Here is a 19607-nt window from a genome sequence, read left to right on the forward strand (position 1 = left end):
TTTATAAGAGGCCTCATATCTCTTCATAAGGACATAACTACCCAAATGAATAGTTATATCTTTAGCAATAAACATAATTATTCAATAGATATCTACTTGAATAATTATGATTATTTGTTAATAACCAAGTTACATAACTTTTAGTTATTTATAATTTTCATTTATAATTATTAAAATACTGTATAAAAAATCAATTAATGAGGGAATGATTTAATAGAATTTGTGACAAACATAATGATGGTAGTTGCACTTGGGATCATGCTACCATGTGGAAACTTGTAATGATGGTGATTTGCCAAAGAATCTCGTGTACTCTAAATACAAGTTGAAATAGTGATAACATTTTATTTTGGCAACATCTGTAAAGTTACAGAAGATAATAAATTATAGTTGCTGAGAACGCAATGAAGTATTACATTACATATGTGTGGCGAGGTTTCCACTACTGGCCCATCCTTCCTGAACTTGAATCGAATATTGCAAATTCCAAAGGACGTCTTCTATCGAGGGGCGTTTGGTTGAATCTTTGGACAGGCAATTTATAGCGAATTCAACTGTGGTCTTCATTGATTCATCTGCAAAAGTGCCTCGTATTGAGGGATCAATCACACCTCTTAACTTCGATGGCCCTTCAGCTAAGCACTTTTCCAGCTGCAACCACAACATTGCAAATTTAATTCAGCCTATACTGTTTGGTTTAAATTTGGGTGGAGAAGTAGAACCTATAAACTTGCATACCTCAAGTTTAAGCCCATCCAATTCATTTGAAAATGTGACCAATTTACCGGTAATAACCTGTAGCAGCAGAACTCCCAGTTGATAAATGTCTTCCTTCTCAGCATTTTCATCACTGCAGGAATGGTTTGAGTTAGAGCATTGTGTCAATGGAAATTGAAGGTGGGTGAAAGACATTACCTACCTGCTAAGGCGATTTGAGAGGGGGCTTTCCGAACCCGTCTGTAATTTCATCAATGAAAACCAAGGAACAGATTAAATTTTGGAAAAGCAAAAAGTGTAAATGAAATGTAAATCTGCTTTGTGTTTCCTATACCTTAAGTGGCAATGGGATGTTGTAATTACTAATTTTGGGTGTAAGAGTCTCATCCAACAAAATATTATCAATCTTTAAATCGTTTCCGTAAATCCCAGGCGAAATTCCTGTTTGCAGGAATTGAACTCCTCTTGCAGCTCCAATGGTGATTGCCATTCTCTGTGGCCATTTCAGTATCTCCTTCTTTTTCCAATCTGCCAATTCCCAAAGTCAAATCAACGAGTAAATAACATTAATATCCTTTTGCCCTGTTCCTTTAAATTATTTAAGGGGTTTAGGTTTACCAGTAAGATGTTCCCGCAATGATCCGTTGGAAATGTGCTCGAAAACAACGAACACAGTACTGGCAACATTAGGATGATCCTGGTAAGTTACAATACAGTGTCCCAGAACGCTAACCAAATGACGATGCCTCAGCTTGGACAAAACTTCCATGTGTTGTATCAGATTTTGAGGTGCATGCTTCTGCTTTAGTTTCAAACATTTTACCACCACCAGTGACCCATCTACAAGCCAACCTTTATAGAGCTGTTGCATACATCAATCAAAAGTAACCACTATTCATCTTGAATGTATATCTCTAGGGATTAATGACAATTTAACACAAAATGTATTTACCTGCCCTTGAGATCCTTCCCCCATAAAATTTGATGGGTTAAAGTTGTTGGTTGCATCTTCAATTTCTTCCAAGCTGAAAACGCGATATCGTGGAAGCCCAATTGCAGCTGATCTCATTGTCTGTGGAACTCGCCCTGTGGTGTAGGAAAGAAACCAAATTTTGGTAGGTCGAAATTGAATTAATGATGACAGTATTTACAAAATCAGATGGTCTTACTTGAATCAATGGGTGGTTTGGGAGAGCTACGAACAGACATTTTGTCTACAATGGATCTTTCATCATAATTTGCGTCTTCAGTTGTTCGTGATCTTCGAATAATCACAAACATCAACAAAGCAATAGCTCCTGCAATGGCAACAACGCCTCCAATGATACCGAGTATTAGACCCAAGTTGATCCCAGGCTCCTCCTGCTCCTTGCTTTCCACGGGCTTAACAGCCAATGCCTCTTTGTTGCAAAATGAATAAGGATGTTGGCGATTTGAATTCCCAGTAGACAGACAATTCCATGAACTAATGACTGTTTTGTTTCTGGAGTTTGATCCGATGCATGAAGGGAGTTTCCCTATCAAAAGGTTGTTTGAGATATCTACAAAGGAGAGGTTGTTACTACAAGCTGTAGTGGAAGCAAGGGCTCCGCTTAATTGGTTCTGGGCCAAATTAAGATACTGAATTGAAGCCAAGGAGAATAGAAACGATGGGAGTGGTCCCACAAGTCTATTAGAAGAGATGTCCAGCCTCTGGAGCTGATTGAATTTCTTCAGTCCTGAAGGGATCTGGGATCTAAATGAGTTGTTGCTCAACGTGATGCTTACAAGACTTTGGCTCAATGAAGGAAACTGAGGTCCAAGGAGGTTGCCACCCAAATTCACAACTTTAAGGAGTGGTAAGCCTGTAAGATCTGGAACGCTCCCATTGAACAGATTATCAGCCAAAACCAGACTTGTTAGATTCTGGAACGATGCAATCTGCTTAGGAATCCTGCCGGAGATGAAATTAGAGGTCATGTTGAGAGCTTGGAGTGAATGAAACCTGTTGATCTTGGGAGGCAAGGGACCCCATAACCCCAGGGACACCAGGGACAATACTCTCAAACTAGAAAACTTGGTGAGGACAGTGAATAATGAATCCATGGAAAACTTGCCGGACAAACCCTGTGGTCCAGAACCTGGTACAACATTCGCTGGAGAGCTCCTGTTTCCAACGATGGTTATCTCCGTCACGCGACTGTTTGCACACACAATCTTGAGAGGAGGAGAATGAGGGAGATAACAGAAGTTGGTCCACTTTGTCCATCCTTGAAGTACCTCAGGGTATTCAAGAAGCTTTTGAACTTGGAAAAGAAGCCTGGTTTCGGTTGAAGTAAGCTGACCTATTGAAACTGGAACAACCATGAAAATTGTACAAAGCAATAAACAGAAACCCACCCTGGAAGTCTCCATTCCTGTTGAACTCAAAAAGAAAAAGAAGGGAAGATAAACCTTAAAAAGTAGGAGTAGAAGAAGGAGAAAACATTTCTGGGAAAGGGAGCAATCACATTAACTTGATGCATTCAGGAATGCACACATCCTTTTAGCGCATAGAGGCCCAGCAGCACCCAATAAATGAAGTTTTCATCTAAAAAAGACAAATATCTGATCTGGGTTTAGCTCACTACTTATTAAAGGTTATAGGATAAAGCTGCTACTTTTACTTTACTACACTTAAATTTGTTGGAAAACGCATTTATTTACAAAGTAGATGAGAAGGTGAATTTAAAGAACGAAAGAAAGAAAATGGTTCAGTCAACTTGAAAATCAGAATCAAAGATCTAAGGTGGGAACTGGGAACTTCACTAGAATAAATAAATATTGGCAATTAAGTAGACCATGCAATGATACTGCCTGGAAATCCTGATACTACGATACAAGATCTATCATATTAAATTGGAGTTAAAGTCAACTTTAGGCTCTGAGTTCAAACACTTCCGTTTGCGGCAACCTCGGCTTCATGTTACGCTAGAACTTTGAGGACCGGAAAGTGATGTACAGTGCGTAAATATTAAAATATTTATATATCCCTTAGTTAACATTTATTAAATATTTTTCAATTTTTTGTTATTTTCAAATTTTATTTTAAATATTTTTAATTTTAATAAAAATTTAATTAATAGTAGCTAAATAAGTCAATAAAACAGCACAAAAAGCAATGTTGAATCACGTGTGTAAGTTACCAAAATAGTCTCTTTACATCAGTATCCCATAACTAAAAGCAGTGCTATATAAGGAGCCCGCCGGTGGAAGTGTGAGGGGAAAATGACGGGAATGCCCCCCCCGGTTTGGCCGTTTTCCTGTGTCACCAATGCCGTTTTGTCGGTGAGATGATTAAAATAAAGGTGAAAAGTTGTCAAATTTTCAAACACGGATTTTAATGATGTATTAGTTTTACCAAATCCGTTAACTTATTATATTATTCTTTTTTGAGGGAATGGTATCCAATTATCCATCCTGTTTTTTGTTCTTAGCTTACCTGCCTTTCTTCTGCTTTTTCTTTTGTTCAATGCTTAGCTGCCTTCCTTGATTATTATGTTTTTTTATAAAATATTGAGAACTGTGTGTAAATATACGTTTGATATTATATGCGCATATTCAAGATTTATGAAGCAATGGGGCTAGTTGAAGCATGGTAATGTAGTAATTATGTAATAGGGGAAGGGCGGTTTTATATAGCAAGGAATAAAGATGCACATGGAATGCCTTGGAGAAGATGCTTTTTTTTTTTTTTAAATCTAGAGGGAAGGTAAGTCCTACTTTATTGATGGGATCCTATCATTTATATAGAAGGAAAAATGTTTTTTTCCATAAATTTTATTCATGTTATTTACTTTCTTAATAGCAGTATGCCAGAACAGAGAAAGACTTAGTATCCAATATCTGACTTTTTTTCTTTTTTTAGTTTTTTTTGGTAATAAAGATCCGATTGTATACCAGTATATTTTTTTCTCTAGGTGCCATCAGAATTACTTCGGTTTATCCAATATGTACTACGCATGTTAGTATAATTGTTTTGACTTGTCCGATGATGCATAGTATGTGCCAATATATTTTTTTTGATTTATCCGATGATATACAGTATAATTACTTTGGCTTGTCCAACGATGCACAGTGTGTGCCAATAAATTTCTTTCGATTTATTCGATAATGTAGTACAATGCTAGATTCAGATGCAGGTTGGTTAATTTGTATATCCGTCTTGAAATCCAAGTAAGGTCAATAGGATTATATAAAAATAATTTGACTAGGTTATATGGTAGATTGAAATGAAATATGAATAGATTTGATATAATTGCTCACATATGAATTGTGATATTCAATAGCATGTGAAAGACCATGTAAATTGGCTAGAAATGAGCCCCTGGGGGTGATTGAGTATTTACGAGTCAATAAACTCAAAAATGATTAAATTGATGAGATGAAAATAAATATATAAATCAATGAATGTGAATATATATATAGGAACATATGCTTATAAATGGTGATATGAAATAAGCAAATGAATTGATCACTAAGTCTATGTTACAATTTGGTATACGAATTAGTTGAACAATAGACTTGAATTGATTATTTGTATTTGATAACAATTATGTTATACTGATTTGATTTATAGAAATACTATTGAGTTTTATCATGCAGCGTGCAATTTATTTTTTCGTGCACAAGTTAGGTCTCAAATGAGATCTCGAGCATCAACTTCAGCATCTAGTCAAAATCTCGAACTCGATAATGTTTGTATAAGTCTCTTTTGTTGTTTACAAGCCATGTACCTAGGTTGAGTCAAATTTGGAATATAAAGTTATGCGTCTATGCACTTATGGTTAATGGTTAATATTAGAACTTGGTTAAATATCTAAAGCTTGTAATGGAGTTAAACGTAGTTTGAAATGGTATGAACTGTTGCAAGTATATATGTTGGGGATCGACCCGATTAAGCAACAAATAAGTAAAAAATAGCAAAAGAAATTGAGAAATTGAACACACAAATTTAATGTGGAAAAACCCATCCAAAGAGGATAAAAAACCACAGGCAAAAATAATTTTACTATAATGGCAAAAGAACAAAGAGTACAAAAGATGTAGATAAAACACTAAAGCCCAAAACCTGTAAACAAAGAACCCTCAAAACGTAAACACAAAATTCTCCAAAAGTGTTATGATATCTAATCTTTAATGGGTGTATTTTCTAATGTTGTAAAAGAGCTTATTTATAGGCTAAATTCATAAGTCAAATAATAATAAAATAATCTATACTAATCAGAGTTTGACTGAAACAAATAATCAGAGTTTAACTAGGAGATTATCTCTCAAATTTGATTAAAATATGAGGCATACTCAACAAATCTCCACCTTGACTCATATTTCTATAACGCCATCTTTGTCAAAGCCCGCCACGGGCCTATCTTGAACTATGTAAAGAATTAACTGAGTCGAATATGTGCTTAGAAGTTGGAAGACTTCTAGCCATCGACTTATGCACTGCCAAATCAAAACTTGGACCAAACACCAGCAAACATACACAATCGGCCATAAAATTAGGACCAAATCAAATTCATCCAATCACATGCATATGAAAATTGTCCCTTATATGGGCCTATGAGGCCCAAAACTTACATCGGGAGTAGCTCGAGACTAATCCGAGAACTTTAGAAAAACTTAGAAAAATTTCATGAAACAGGGACACACGCCCGTGTGGGTAGGCCGTGTGATCACACACGCCCGTGTCCTCAGCTCGTGTAACTCTCTGTTTATGACGTCATCAACACTAATAGGGTCACACGGCCAAGTCACACACTTGTGTGGCTTGGGATACGTCCGTGTGCTCAGGCCGTGTGGCGAATTAAATTCCAAAATCATGTGTCTCTACCCGTGTGTTTACTACTGGGCATTCTGTTTTACATTAATTAGGGTGCAGGGGACACACAGTCAAATCACAAGCCTATGGGGCAAATCGTGTGTCACACACGGCCTAGACACACACCGTCTACCCGTGTGGACAACTTTGAGGCTTTTTTCCAAGCCATTTGTCACCCTTAAATGTTCATTTACTCATACATTTTTTATGGCATGCAACATAGTATATTTAGTCACTCAAATACTCATAAACTTGATTAATTCATCACTTTGTAATGTCAACATATCACCTATCAAAACCATCATGCTTTCATATAGCATTCCACACCAATTTCATATTTATTCATCATGGTAAACCTACTTCCAATTTACTCAATTATACCATAACTTTGGTCATACTTACTAGCCACAATTCATTCATTTAGCATATATGCCATTCATCACACATTTCATCCACAAGTAACCACATCAAGCATAACACATTGCATGTATGCATAATTAATTAGGGTTACAACATAAACAATCAATATGAACCATATCAAATGGTCATATACAAAATGAATCAAATATTACCATAAGCCAACACATTTGGCTCGACTAATATGACATATAACAAAAAGACCAAGCCCTTATACATGCCATACTCAAAATGTTGAGACTGACTATACCCAAATGTCCAGTTGATAGTGTGATCGAGTATCTGGCATCTTTCGATCCTCGAGCTAGCTTGGCGATACTATAAGAAAATGGAAAAAGAGGGGAGTAAGCATAATGTGTAACACCCCTAGCCCGTATCTGTCGCTGGACTAGCGTTAAAGGAGTTATCGAAAAAATCTAAACATTTCGCATTTATTTCTCAATCATCATGGCATCATCGACACACATCATTACAAAGTCCCTTACATAGGTCAACGAGACCTTAAACATGCTTTAGAAAGGGGTCCGAACTAAACCAAGCACATACAAATTTTCTCAGAAACTTAACAAAATTTTCTAAGTTTCACAGGTCACACGCCTGTGTGAACTGGCCGTGTGCCTCACACGACTTTAAACACGCCCTTGTGTCTAAACCGTGGCAAAACAAGGCATACATACTGACTTAACCACATGACCACAAGACATGTCCGTGTGCCATGGCCGTGGCCGAAACTGAATTAGGTCACACGGCCGACCACACGCCCGTGTGTCTAGCCCATGTACCCTTTGAAATGGCTACACGCGCCCATGTACCAAGGCCGTGTGCCTTGCACGGCCACCAGACATGCCCGTGCGTCTAGGACGTGCTCGAGACTAACTTGAATAGCTAAATTACAACAGACACACGGTCGAGACACACACCCGTGTGCTCAATCGTGTGAGGTGAAATTAGGCTTAGTTTAAGCCAAAATTTCCACCTAACTCAAGCAATCCAAAACCACAACATTTTAGCATCACTTGCATACATTCATAGGCAACCAAATCAACCAATTTGTATATATTCATACCATTCAATTACCAACCAATTTATTACTCAATTTCTCAACCAAAGCATACCTAGTCACTGTACCAAAATCATCACAACCTACATAAGTTTCAAATACATAAACTTATCATTTCATCACACACTTCATACCACAAAACTTACCAATTCCATATTCTAAAATCAAACCATCACATGAACATTATATACATCATATGACTTACCTATCAAACACACTATTTTAGCCAACTTAAAAGGCCATACATATTAACATTTATAAGCCAATTCTCATGGCTAATATTCACAACACAAAACATACCAAAATGACACTAGCCTATACATGCCGTATACCATATATACAACTCTCAAAATGGTACCAAAATAGATGTCCGATAGTGTGAATATGTAACAGTTTGATTTTGACCCTAGTCGAAATAGTGGTTTCGGGACCACAAATCCGAGTCTGAAAAATATTTTAAAATTATTTTCTGTGTCTGTGAAATGTGAATTTATACCTGTGAAATTTTTGTGATTTAATTTGTCTGTTTCTGTGTTTAATTACGAAAAAGGACTTAATAGTGTAAAATACAAAAGTTGCATGCTAATTGTTAAAGTGCTTATTTGACTTGGCTTTATAAATGAGAGGTGCTTATGATGAAATTGGACCATTGTAATAATGCATGGAAAATTATGAACATTATTTGGTAAAAATTCAATGATATATGCCATGGGAAAAATGGTAAAAGATGGATATAATGTTTATTATAATAAAATAAAACATGAAAATGGCCATAAACACATTGTTATTACCAAAAATTCAAAAGAAATAAAAGGAAAAGAACACCTAGGGTTCGGCTACTTCATTTCTTGATTAAGGTATGTACTTCGGTCCGTTTTTGATAATTTCTACGTTTTTGTGATCGTTACTTCGTGTTCTTCAAAGCCCATGTTCGAATTTCTGTTTCTGTTAAAGATTTCATGAAATGCCATTGTTGATATAATGAGTTTTGTGATGTTTTTGGATGAATTATGAAGGCTTTTTAGATGGGTTATATGTTTTATTCTTGAATTTTTACTGAAATAAACTATTTAGGCTAATTTGTGAAAATGAGGTTTTGAAGGACTAATTTGTGAATTAAACATGTTGTATGGGCTTATATGGAAGCCATGTATATTTGGCCAAGTTATAGTCTTAGTGAATTTGGCATATTGGTGATTTTGTGAAAAATAGATTAAATTGTCAAAGTGTGAAAATGTAAGGACTAAAATGTAAAGTGCCCTAAATATGTGTAAATGGATTAAATTGAATGAAATGAATGATTAAATGGTTGAATTTATATTGTATTAGATCAAGAACAAAGAAAATTGGACTTAGATCGAGGGAAGTCCAAGGTAGTCGAATAGTCGACTCATTTTCGTCTTAAATCTGTACAAGGCAAGTCAAACTACACTTATGTGTTAAGTTGATTAAATTTTGTGTTTTTAAACTGTTATCTGCATTGGACAGACTTGAGAGCCTGATAAAAGAACATAGGCATCAATTTGAAACTTACGTGTAAGACCATGTTTGGGACATCGGCATCGTATCTGTTTTCTTATAAGACCCTGTCTGGGACAGAGGCATCGATACTAAATTACATGTAAGACCACGTCTGGGACGTTGGCATTATACTTGTCTGTGAATATTTATTCCGTTTCTGGATTGTGCGATGATAAAGTATGAGATATGAAATATATAATTCATACAGGTACGTTTGTATCGTACTAGGTTTCTGAATAGAAAAGGCTATGTTTCTGTGAAGTAAGGAAATATTCTATGAGACAGTTGTGAAATCTAGTCATTTAATATTATTTTTATGCTATAATAGTTTGGAATTTCTATTTGACTTACTAAGCTCTTCGTAGCTTACTCGCATGCGATTTACATGCTTTTACGCTTATCGTAGCTACTGAAGGCTCGGGATAGTCGAGGATTGTCACCACACTATCAAGATCTTTTTGGTACCTTTGAAAGTGTATATATTGTTAAGTATGGCATGTATAGGCTAGAATGTCTATGTATTAAGTTTTGAATTGTATATATGTTAGGCCATGTCAATTCACTATCAAATGTAAAGTTTAATGCATAGTTTTGATGCATGTTTTGAAATGTGCTATGTTCTAATGTTGGTATACTTGTTGCATATTAATGTTTGTAGGATTGGAACCATATGGGGTGGCAAATTGGCTTAAACCAAGCCTGCATTGAGCCACACGGCCAGCGAACACGGGCGTGCCTTGTGGCCATGTGAGAAAGTCAGTAGCTAACTAAATTTTACACGGTCATGGCACACGGCCGTGTCTATTGGCCATGTTGAAAAGTAAGTATAGGACCTCTTTTTGGCACAGTTGGACCACATGGGCGTGTCTTGTGCCCGTGTGAGTCACACGGCCTAGTCGCATGGGCGTGTGACTTGGTCAATTTTGAAAGTATTGATTAAGTTCTGAAATTTCTGAATGGGTTCGGTTTAGTTTCGACCTTCCCTTATTGTATGTTTTAGGTATCGTAGACCATCTTAATGGATCAATTGTGGATTAATATTTATGTATTGATATTATATGATATTTGTGAATCTGTGTTACTTCGATATGCTCTGTCTATTCGATGACTCCCCTTTCCTATTCTGGTGACAATTACGGGATAGGGGTGTTACAGAATAAGTCGCTGACGATCCCTGGATCCGAACTAGCTTTATAACACTGTAAAACAGATAACATTTCACACAGTAAGCTTTTAAGCTTAGTAAGTTCATGATATAATACACTTAATTCATCAATCCACTAACTTAATCTTTTAACTAACACTTAATATTACTCATCACATTAGTCAAAATTACTCAAAGCTATAACTTATTATCATACCATAATATCATCAACCACATAGGTTTCGTACATACCTGTACCATCACATTCTTACCTATCACATTTTTTACTTCAATGCTCGATGCATAATGTCATTCAATCATCTTTAGACGTTCTTTGAACTCTTACATTTAGTGCCAATTATTTAGCTGAAGCTATAATATTATCGCACACTTAGTGTCATTTCATTAAACCAAACTTATATCAGTATCGTACACATAGTGCCATTTATTCAGCCATCGCTGTATATTCTCGCACACTCACTGCCATATTTAATAACCATAGCTATTTCATTTCTCGAACACTTAGTGCCTCAAATTCAATTCATATTTCACATGCTCCAACTTATCAATCTCATTTCTATTTATTTCATCACATAGAAACATTATACAAACAAAATGTATTACACACGAACTTACCTCGGACGTAAAAATGATGATATTAGTCAATCAATCGAGCAGTTTGTTTTTGCCTCGATCTAAGTTCGAATTTCTCTTTTCTTGATCTATATTCAAAATGAAATCATTTAATCACCAACACATTCAATTTAATCCATAAACACATAGTTAGGACATTTTACAAATTAGCCCTCACATTTTCACATTTTAACACTTTAGTCCCTATTTCACAAAAACACAAAATTCACATAATTTCAATGAACCCATGCATAGCCGAATATCATAAGGACCTCTAGGAGCCCAAAACAGTCATTTATTTCACAATTCAACCCCACAATTTACACTTTTCTAAATTAAATCCCTAATATGCATTTTTACTCAAAATCACTTTACAAAACATGTATATCAAGCACTAAGCTTTCATAATTCATCATTAAACATCATAAAACACATGAATTCATCAATGACATCTTTCAAAATCATCAACCAATTCAAAAATTAGGGCATGGGCTTGATAGATTACCAAGCAACGATCTCAAAAACGTAAAAATAATAAAAAATCGAGCTCAAAACATACCTTAATCACCAATCACAAGTGCCAAACCCTAGCTTGATCTTTTATTTTCTTTTCCTTTCTAATTTTCGGCAAAGATGGATGATAATGGACAAATTTTATGCTTTTGTTTTATTAAATCAACATTTATTTATCAAATTACTAATATAACTTATAATTTCATTTAAAATCCATAACTCATGCCCATTTATGTCATTTTATGAATTCAATGGTACATTTACAACATAAGGACCTTTCCTTTATTAAGACATAGCACTTAGGTACTTTTAACAAATAGCTAGCCACTTTTACATTTTATGCGATTAAGTCCATTTATCAAATTAAGCACACAAATAATAAAATTTCCAGACGAAACTTTCACACATGCTTAAACACATACTATAAACACAAAAAATAATATTAAAATATTTTTTTCTAACTCGGATTTATGGTCCTGAAACCACTATTCTGACTAGAGTCTAATCCGGGCTGTTACAACTCTCCCTCCTTAGGGATTTTTGTCCCTGAAAATCTTACCAGTGAATAGGTTTTGGATATTGCTTTCTCATAGCATCCTCGGGTTCCCATGTAGTTTCTTCAACCCCGTGTCGATGCCACAACACTTTTACTAACACTATTTTCTTATTTCTCAACTCTTTGATATCACGAGCTAAAATCTGTATTAGTTCTTCATCATAAGATATATCAGGCTGAATTTCAACCTCAGTCGGGGAAATGACATGCGAAGGATCTGATCTATATCTTCGTAGCATCGATACGTGAAACACGTTATGTATATTTTCTAACTCAGACAACAATGCAAATTGACAAGCCACTAGTTCGACTCGCTCCATAATTTCATATTGTCCGATGAACCTCAAATTCAATTTGCCTTTACGACCAAATTGAAGTATTTTCTTCCATGGAGATACTTTCAAAAACACTTTATCCCCGATCTGATACTCAATATCTTTTCTTTTTAAATCTGCATATGATTTTTGACGATCCGCAACTGCTTTCAAACTATCTCATATTACTTTCACTTTTTCTTTTGTTCTCTGATCAAATCAACTACGTGAATCTTATTCTCACTAAGCTCTGTCCAGTACAACGGTGTTCGACATTTGCAGCCATACAAAGCTTCATAAGGAGCCATTTTGATACTCGATTGAAAGCTATTATTATATGGAAATTCAATCAGTGGCAGACATCGTTCCCATGTACTTTCAAACTCAAGAATACAACATCTCAACGTATCCTTGGGTATCTGAATAATTCGCTCTGATTGACCATCCGTCTGTGGGTGAAAAGCAATGCTAAAATGTAGTTTCGTACCTAATGCATCTTGCATTTTCTTCCAAAATCGTGATGTAAACCTCGGATCACTATCTGAAACAATAGAAATAGGTACTCTAAATAATTTCACAATTTGAGAAATATACAACTTAACAAGCTTATCAAGTGAATAATATGTACCAATCGGAATGAAATGAGCTGATTTAGTTAATCTATCCACAACAACCCAGATTGCATCTTTCTTACTCAGTGATAGAGGTCAACCCGATACAAATCCATCATGATTTTGTCCCATTTCCACTCAGGAATCATAATCGGTTGAAATAACCCGGATGAAACCTGATGTTCAGCATTAACTTACTGACAAATTAAACATTTTGAAACAAATTTCGAGATCTCTCGTTTCATACCATGCCACCAATAAAGTTGTTTCAGATCATTATACATTTTAGTACTACCCGGATGAATAAATAACTGACTGCTATGAGCTTCATTTAAAATCATCTGAATCAACTCTGAATTTCTCGAAACACATATTCGATCTCTGAATCTCAAACAACCTTCAGCATCACTCGAAATTTTGAATCAGTATTCAAATCACACTGAGCCTATTTTGCTAACAATTAATTATCAACCTTTTGAGCTTCGTAAATCTGCTGAATAAATAATGGTTTTGCTTTCAACTCAGCTAAAACTGAACCATTATCAGACAAAGTTAACTATGTATTCATCGCACGTAAAGCAAACAATGATTTATGACTTAAAGCATCAGCAACAACATTGGCCTTTCCCGGATGATGGTCAAATTATAAGCTCGTAGTCTTTTAACAACTCTAACCATCTTCGCTGTCGTAGATTCAAATCTTTCTGAGTCATCAAATTTTTTAAGCTTTTGTGATCAAACTAAACGTGACATTTCTCACCGAACAAATAGTGGCGCCAAATCTTCAAAGCAAATACAATCACAACTAACTCAAGGTCGTGTGTCAGATTGTTCTTTTCATGTGACTTTAACTGTCTCGAAGCACAGGCTATGACCTTGCCTTCCTGCACCAAAACTGTAACATCCTAATATAGGGCCTAGTAGGAACAGTGGTTTCAAGACCACGGATCTGAGGCTAAGAAAATTATTTTTTTATATTTTTGGTGTTATAGCATGATTATATAGATACATGAAAATTTTGATGAATTAATTTTAGCGATTTTGAGTCTAATTGTGAAAAGGACTAAATCCCATTAAGTGCAAAAGTCCAAATTAGATAGAAAAAGAGTGTTAATTTGTCATGGACTAATTTTTGGAGGCTTTTAAAGGGAAATTAACCCCTTAAAAACAAGGGTGGCCATCCATAGTAATATAGTGTGACAGCCTTAAAACGACCCTAGTCAGAATGTGGTTTCGGGACCACAAAACCGAGGCATAAAAATAATTTGATATTTATTTTGATGCCTATAATATGTGTTAACTCATGTGTGACATTTTGATGCTTTAATTTAGAGTTATAAATGTGAATTTCACTAGAAAGGACCTAGTAGTAAACTTTAAAAGTATGAGGGGAAATGTGTAATGACTAGTTGATCATGCATGCAAAAATGAGGGTTTGCATGTCAACTTCCCCATTTATTAGCTAATGGCCGCCATGACAAGGGTGTATGGGCTAAACATGTCATGAAACATGTTTTGTTGGTGCATTAGGGAGAAACAATAAATAAATAAGTATGGGTGATAAAGAAAGAAAAAAATGTGTGTGAAGGCTTCTCCCCCATTGCCGTGAGTAGAGGAAAAGAGGAGAAAAAAATTTTTGTTCATCTTTTTTTCACTTTCTTTGAGCTGAAATTCTAAGGAAGAAGGAAGGGGTCTTGCTTCATGCTTGGTTTGGAGGGGGGATTAGGAGGAGGTTTGGCCATACTTGTGTTGAGATTAAGGTAAGTTTGATGTTTTGCCATGAGATTCATGTATATTTTAGTAGTTAGCTTGAGTTCTAACTAGCCATGGTTCAAATCCTCACTATGTCATGGAGATGATATTCGGCTAAGGTGAGATTGTGTTGACATCATTTGCATGCTAAAAGTGAAACTTTGTAATGGTGCATGTGATGGTGGATTGATGATTTTTGAATATTCTTTTTAACACTTTTGAGTGAGAGTTTGATAGATACTATGAGATTAAACTTCATGACATTGTAAGCTTGTAAGTTGGATGATGAAATCCATGCTTTGTGATGGTAAATGGTGTGGAAGGAACATTCGGCCATGATGAAAATATATGGGATAGTTATAATCAATTTGAGATTCGGCCCTTGCACCTACATGCATATATGTTGCACATGATGTATTGGTATGACATATATACTATCTCAAGGTGTATATTTGCTTGTGATGTTGTTTCGGTTATGAAATAAATGAGAGATGTGTATAGAGCTACAATATGTAATGCGTTAATTAGGAAAATGTATGCTGTTTTTTTTTGTGTAGTATTAAGTGTAAAATTGGCCTCAACATAGACATGCATATTCGGCCAAAGGAAGTAGATTGGTGTGCATGTATTCGGTTAGAGGCAACCATATTGAAGCCTTATCTTGGCTTAGATTGTTGACCAAATGGGTAATAAGTGAGGATGGTTGCCGAATATACAAACATACATATGCATGTGTAATTGAATTATGAATGTTTAGCAAGAGGGTTAAACTAGTTGATTTATTGATTAAGCTCAAGGAGTTAAAGAAGGAGAATCAAGCAAGGGAAAGACGAAGGTCATCGAGTAGTGACTTGGACTATTTTACCCAACACAAGGTAAGTCATTAAGCATATATTTGATATTGCTTAAATGATTGTAATATCTATGCAATTGTGTTTAATGAGATGAAATATATACAAATGTATGTGTATGAAAAGATGATATTGTTGAACGTAAAAGAGATAGTGAAATGTGTAGGAAGTTTGCTTGGCACTAAGTGTGCGAGAAATAGATGTGTACGGGGGCTAGATTGGCACCGAGTGTGCGAGCTTGTAATGTATGGCACTAAGTGTGCGAGTTTGGACTATATGGCACTATGTGTGCGGGCTTGAATCACATGGCACTAAGTGTGCGTGATTGAGTATTAAGCACTATGTGTGCGAACTCTACACATATCTCCGATTGAACATTTATATGGAGGCGTGACTTCATCAAGATGAGTATGGACAGCGGAAAGAGTAAGTACCTTGAGTTCATGGCTAATAGATGCTATGTTCATGCTCGGGTGGAGTTGGTAAGATTTAAACCTATGTGATGATTTCAATTGCATTCCGTAAATAAGGTATCGTGGAATAGATGAAAGTTCATTTGATTGCATGATTGTTGCGAAAATGAAATGATGTATGGAAATTGCTTCAAATATCCTATTGAACAGTATATGAAATGTAAATGTATGACTTGGTATGAGATTGATCCGAAGATCTAAGGAACTATGGTATAGTTCGGTATGGTGGAACACTTGGCCTTGTTTCATTATTTCATTTTATGATAATTGTATTAATGGATGGTTGTGGAATGCTTATGACTTCTTGAGTTATAAACTCACTCGGTGTTTTCTTGTCACCCATTTTAGGTTTCTTGGACTCGTCTCCTTTTGGGTGTTCGTGAATCACAACGAAGTCATCACACCGTGAGTAATTTTTGGTATTGTCCTCTTAGTCAACTTAGGAGAACATTTGGCATGTATGGGCTATTTTGTTTTGTTAAATTTTGGGTTGTAAACTTTAAGCCATGTGAAAATGGCCTATGTGGTCGTTTGAGTGGGATGCTAGAATCTATAGCCACGAGTCTTAGAAACCTTAATTTTGATAAGGTGGCCATAATTTGTGTCACGTATGATGGATGATTAGTAAGGCTAAGGAAGGATTCATGAAATTGGCATAGTCTACTGCAGTAACTGTTGCGGACGGCAGCAGTGATATGAGATCGAAAAATCACTAAAAATAATAGAAGTGGAATTAATAGATAAAAAAATTACGTACTCGAAGCTTGATGGGTCTATTTTCATATGGATGAAATGAAACGACCATATGAGCTGTATTTTAAGAGATATCCAAGATTTTGTGAGACAGGGCCAGAACGGTTTCTGGATTCCCTGTTCCGACTTTGAAAATTCATTATAAATTAACCAGAGGTAATTAGGAGTCATACCACATATGTATAAATTCCTATTTGAGTCTAGTTTCTATAGAAACAAACGGCATCAGTATTGAATCCCTACACAGGGAGTTATTCCAGTTGTAACGCACGAAGGTCAGTGTAGTCGACCCCTGTAACATGGGAGACTTTAACTAATAAACTGTACTAATTGGCTTGACCAAAAATTCTAGAAAACAATCTGTAGATGGACATATGAGTCTAGCTTCAGGAAAAAATTACGAAACTGATTTTCGAGTTGTAAAACTCAAGTTATGATTTTTGAAGCGACTAGTACACAGATTGGCAGCTTGTCTGGAAAATTCTCAATAAGTGGTTTGAAGTCTGTTAACACCTCGTGTTCGACTCCGGCGACGGTCTCGGGTTCGGGGTGTTACATATAGGAGACAATAATTTTTGGTTTAGGTGAGTTAGATGGACCTATTTGACTTGAAATATTATAATAAAGAAAAGGTGATAACATACTTCATCTTCTCCATTGTTCCACCGAAAATTTCAGCAAAGAGAAGGGTTTTTGAAGCTTTAAATTTCAGTAACTCATTACTCACACAAGTAAGTGATTTGCTTGATAATTTTTGTACTTTTGGAATCCCCTTTGCATGAGCTTTCTTTTGAGGGGACTATGTTACAAAATGGTAAATGTTCTCAGAAGTTGCCATGAAAGGGTTTATGAGGTTTGCTTAGTTTTGGTGGAATAACCTGAGTTTTAGTTGTTAGACAAACAAGTTTTATGAAAGGTGTTAGCATGAAAACACCTAATTGAACCATTTTGCAAAGTTTGTGAAACAGGTAAGAAATGCATTATATAGATGGAATTGTAAGATGCCATAAGCATAAATATTATTAGGCTAGGCTTGAATGATTAGAAAATGCGATGAAAGTCGAATTACGAGCCCGAGGGCAAAATTGTAATTTTAGCAAGGTTTATGGGCAAATTGGTCATTTTCCCTAGGATGAGATAGGGATTGCAAAGGAATTAAATGATGTATTGATATAGTTATTTTGCTGATTTAGACCTCGATAAACCAAATCCGGAAGTTGACTGAGGAAAACGAAAGGTTTCAGAGTGTTCAAAGCCCAAATCCGAAACGATCACCAGGTAAGTTCGAATAACTAAAAGTAGACTCTAATATACTTAAAATGTATATTCTTGATTGTATAAATGTAATAATTTCCTATTGCACGATAATTTATGAGATTTTATAAAGCAAGTAAAATATGTATAAGAATGTCCCGGTTGAATGAATAAGGTTATTCGATGGAACATCTCGAAAATGAATTGACGGTGAAAAAGATCTAGCCCGGACGAGTGATCCTAAAGTGATCTAGCCTCCCGAAGAATATGTGTGCCTTAAGGATTTAGCCCGGATGGGTAATCCGAAGTAGGATCTGAATTTAGCCTGGACTGGTAATTCAGATCCGAACTCATTAGAGTATATGTCGTTGTAAGAGGATTTAGCCTGGACTAGTAATCCCAAAATTTACTCAATAAGTTTGTATTACGGGTAATTTAGCCTGATTTGACAATTCCGCCGTAAGATGCGAGGTTCGCGGGAGTGCATACTCGAAATGATCACTTGTATGAATTGACGGGAAATGAGATATCCATTGGAGAACCGAGAAATTTAATGGGAACAACATCAGATGTAAATTGGGAATAATGTTGTGATGAGCTCATCTAGATATACTATTATTTGTCATGCCATGAAACTAACCTAGTGGTTGAGTGTATGTGATAGGAAATCTATTCTATACCTATTTGGATGGAGTATTTATTATGGTTACATGTTCAATAATCGATAAGTTTACTTTCCCGTTATCCGGACTTACTAAGCATGTTAATGCTTACCCTCTTTTTATTTTCCTCTGTCTCACAATACTTGTAGACTCTTGAGGATTGGAAGACGGTTGGTGCGTTGGTCATACTATCGATCTAATCCTATTTTGGTTATATGTGAAAGCTTTTATTTTATTATAATGGCATGTGTAGGGCTGGACTAAAATGTTTGATTTAATGAGAAATTGGTTATGTATTTTGGCAAAGTCAAAAGCCTTTCATTTTGTATCAAGCCTAGAATAGTGGCTGTTATTCATTTTGGAAAATTCATATAATGTTCTTTCTATGGGCGTGCCCAAGCCACACGGGCATATGAAGCCTAAAGCATAAAGTTTTTCCAAGTTTATCTTAAGTTCTCGGTTTGGTCCCAAACCATCTTGGATGAATGTTTTGGGCCTCATAAGTCATTTAAGGGTTAGATTGCTTATGAAATGAAA

General features: G+C 35.6%; 1 protein-coding gene across 2 annotated transcripts; it reads right to left on the minus strand.

Moving 5' to 3' along the window:
* Positions 1-291: 291 nt before the first annotated feature.
* On the minus strand, positions 292-3904 carry LOC108474397 (probable LRR receptor-like serine/threonine-protein kinase At1g14390). 2 transcript variants are annotated; one of them, XM_017776308.2, is made up of 7 exons: positions 1887-3904; positions 1670-1803; positions 1336-1579; positions 1052-1245; positions 920-957; positions 739-850; positions 292-651 (listed from the first exon to the last, which is right to left on the minus strand). In XM_017776308.2, the coding sequence occupies exons 1-7, from the start codon at positions 3109-3111 to the stop codon at positions 418-420; spliced, it is 2181 nt and encodes a 726-aa protein (XP_017631797.1). In that variant the 5' UTR covers positions 3112-3904; the 3' UTR covers positions 292-417. The 2 variants fall into 2 exon arrangements, with proteins under 2 accessions (XP_017631797.1, XP_052881662.1); XM_053025702.1 differs by lacking the exon at positions 292-651 and having other exon boundaries at positions 916-957; positions 1887-3706.
* Positions 3905-19607: the final 15703 nt, after the last annotated feature.

The sequence above is a fragment of the Gossypium arboreum genome, chromosome 3, assembly GCF_025698485.1.
Source record: "Gossypium arboreum isolate Shixiya-1 chromosome 3, ASM2569848v2, whole genome shotgun sequence".
Lineage (NCBI taxonomy): Eukaryota > Viridiplantae > Streptophyta > Magnoliopsida > Malvales > Malvaceae > Gossypium > Gossypium arboreum.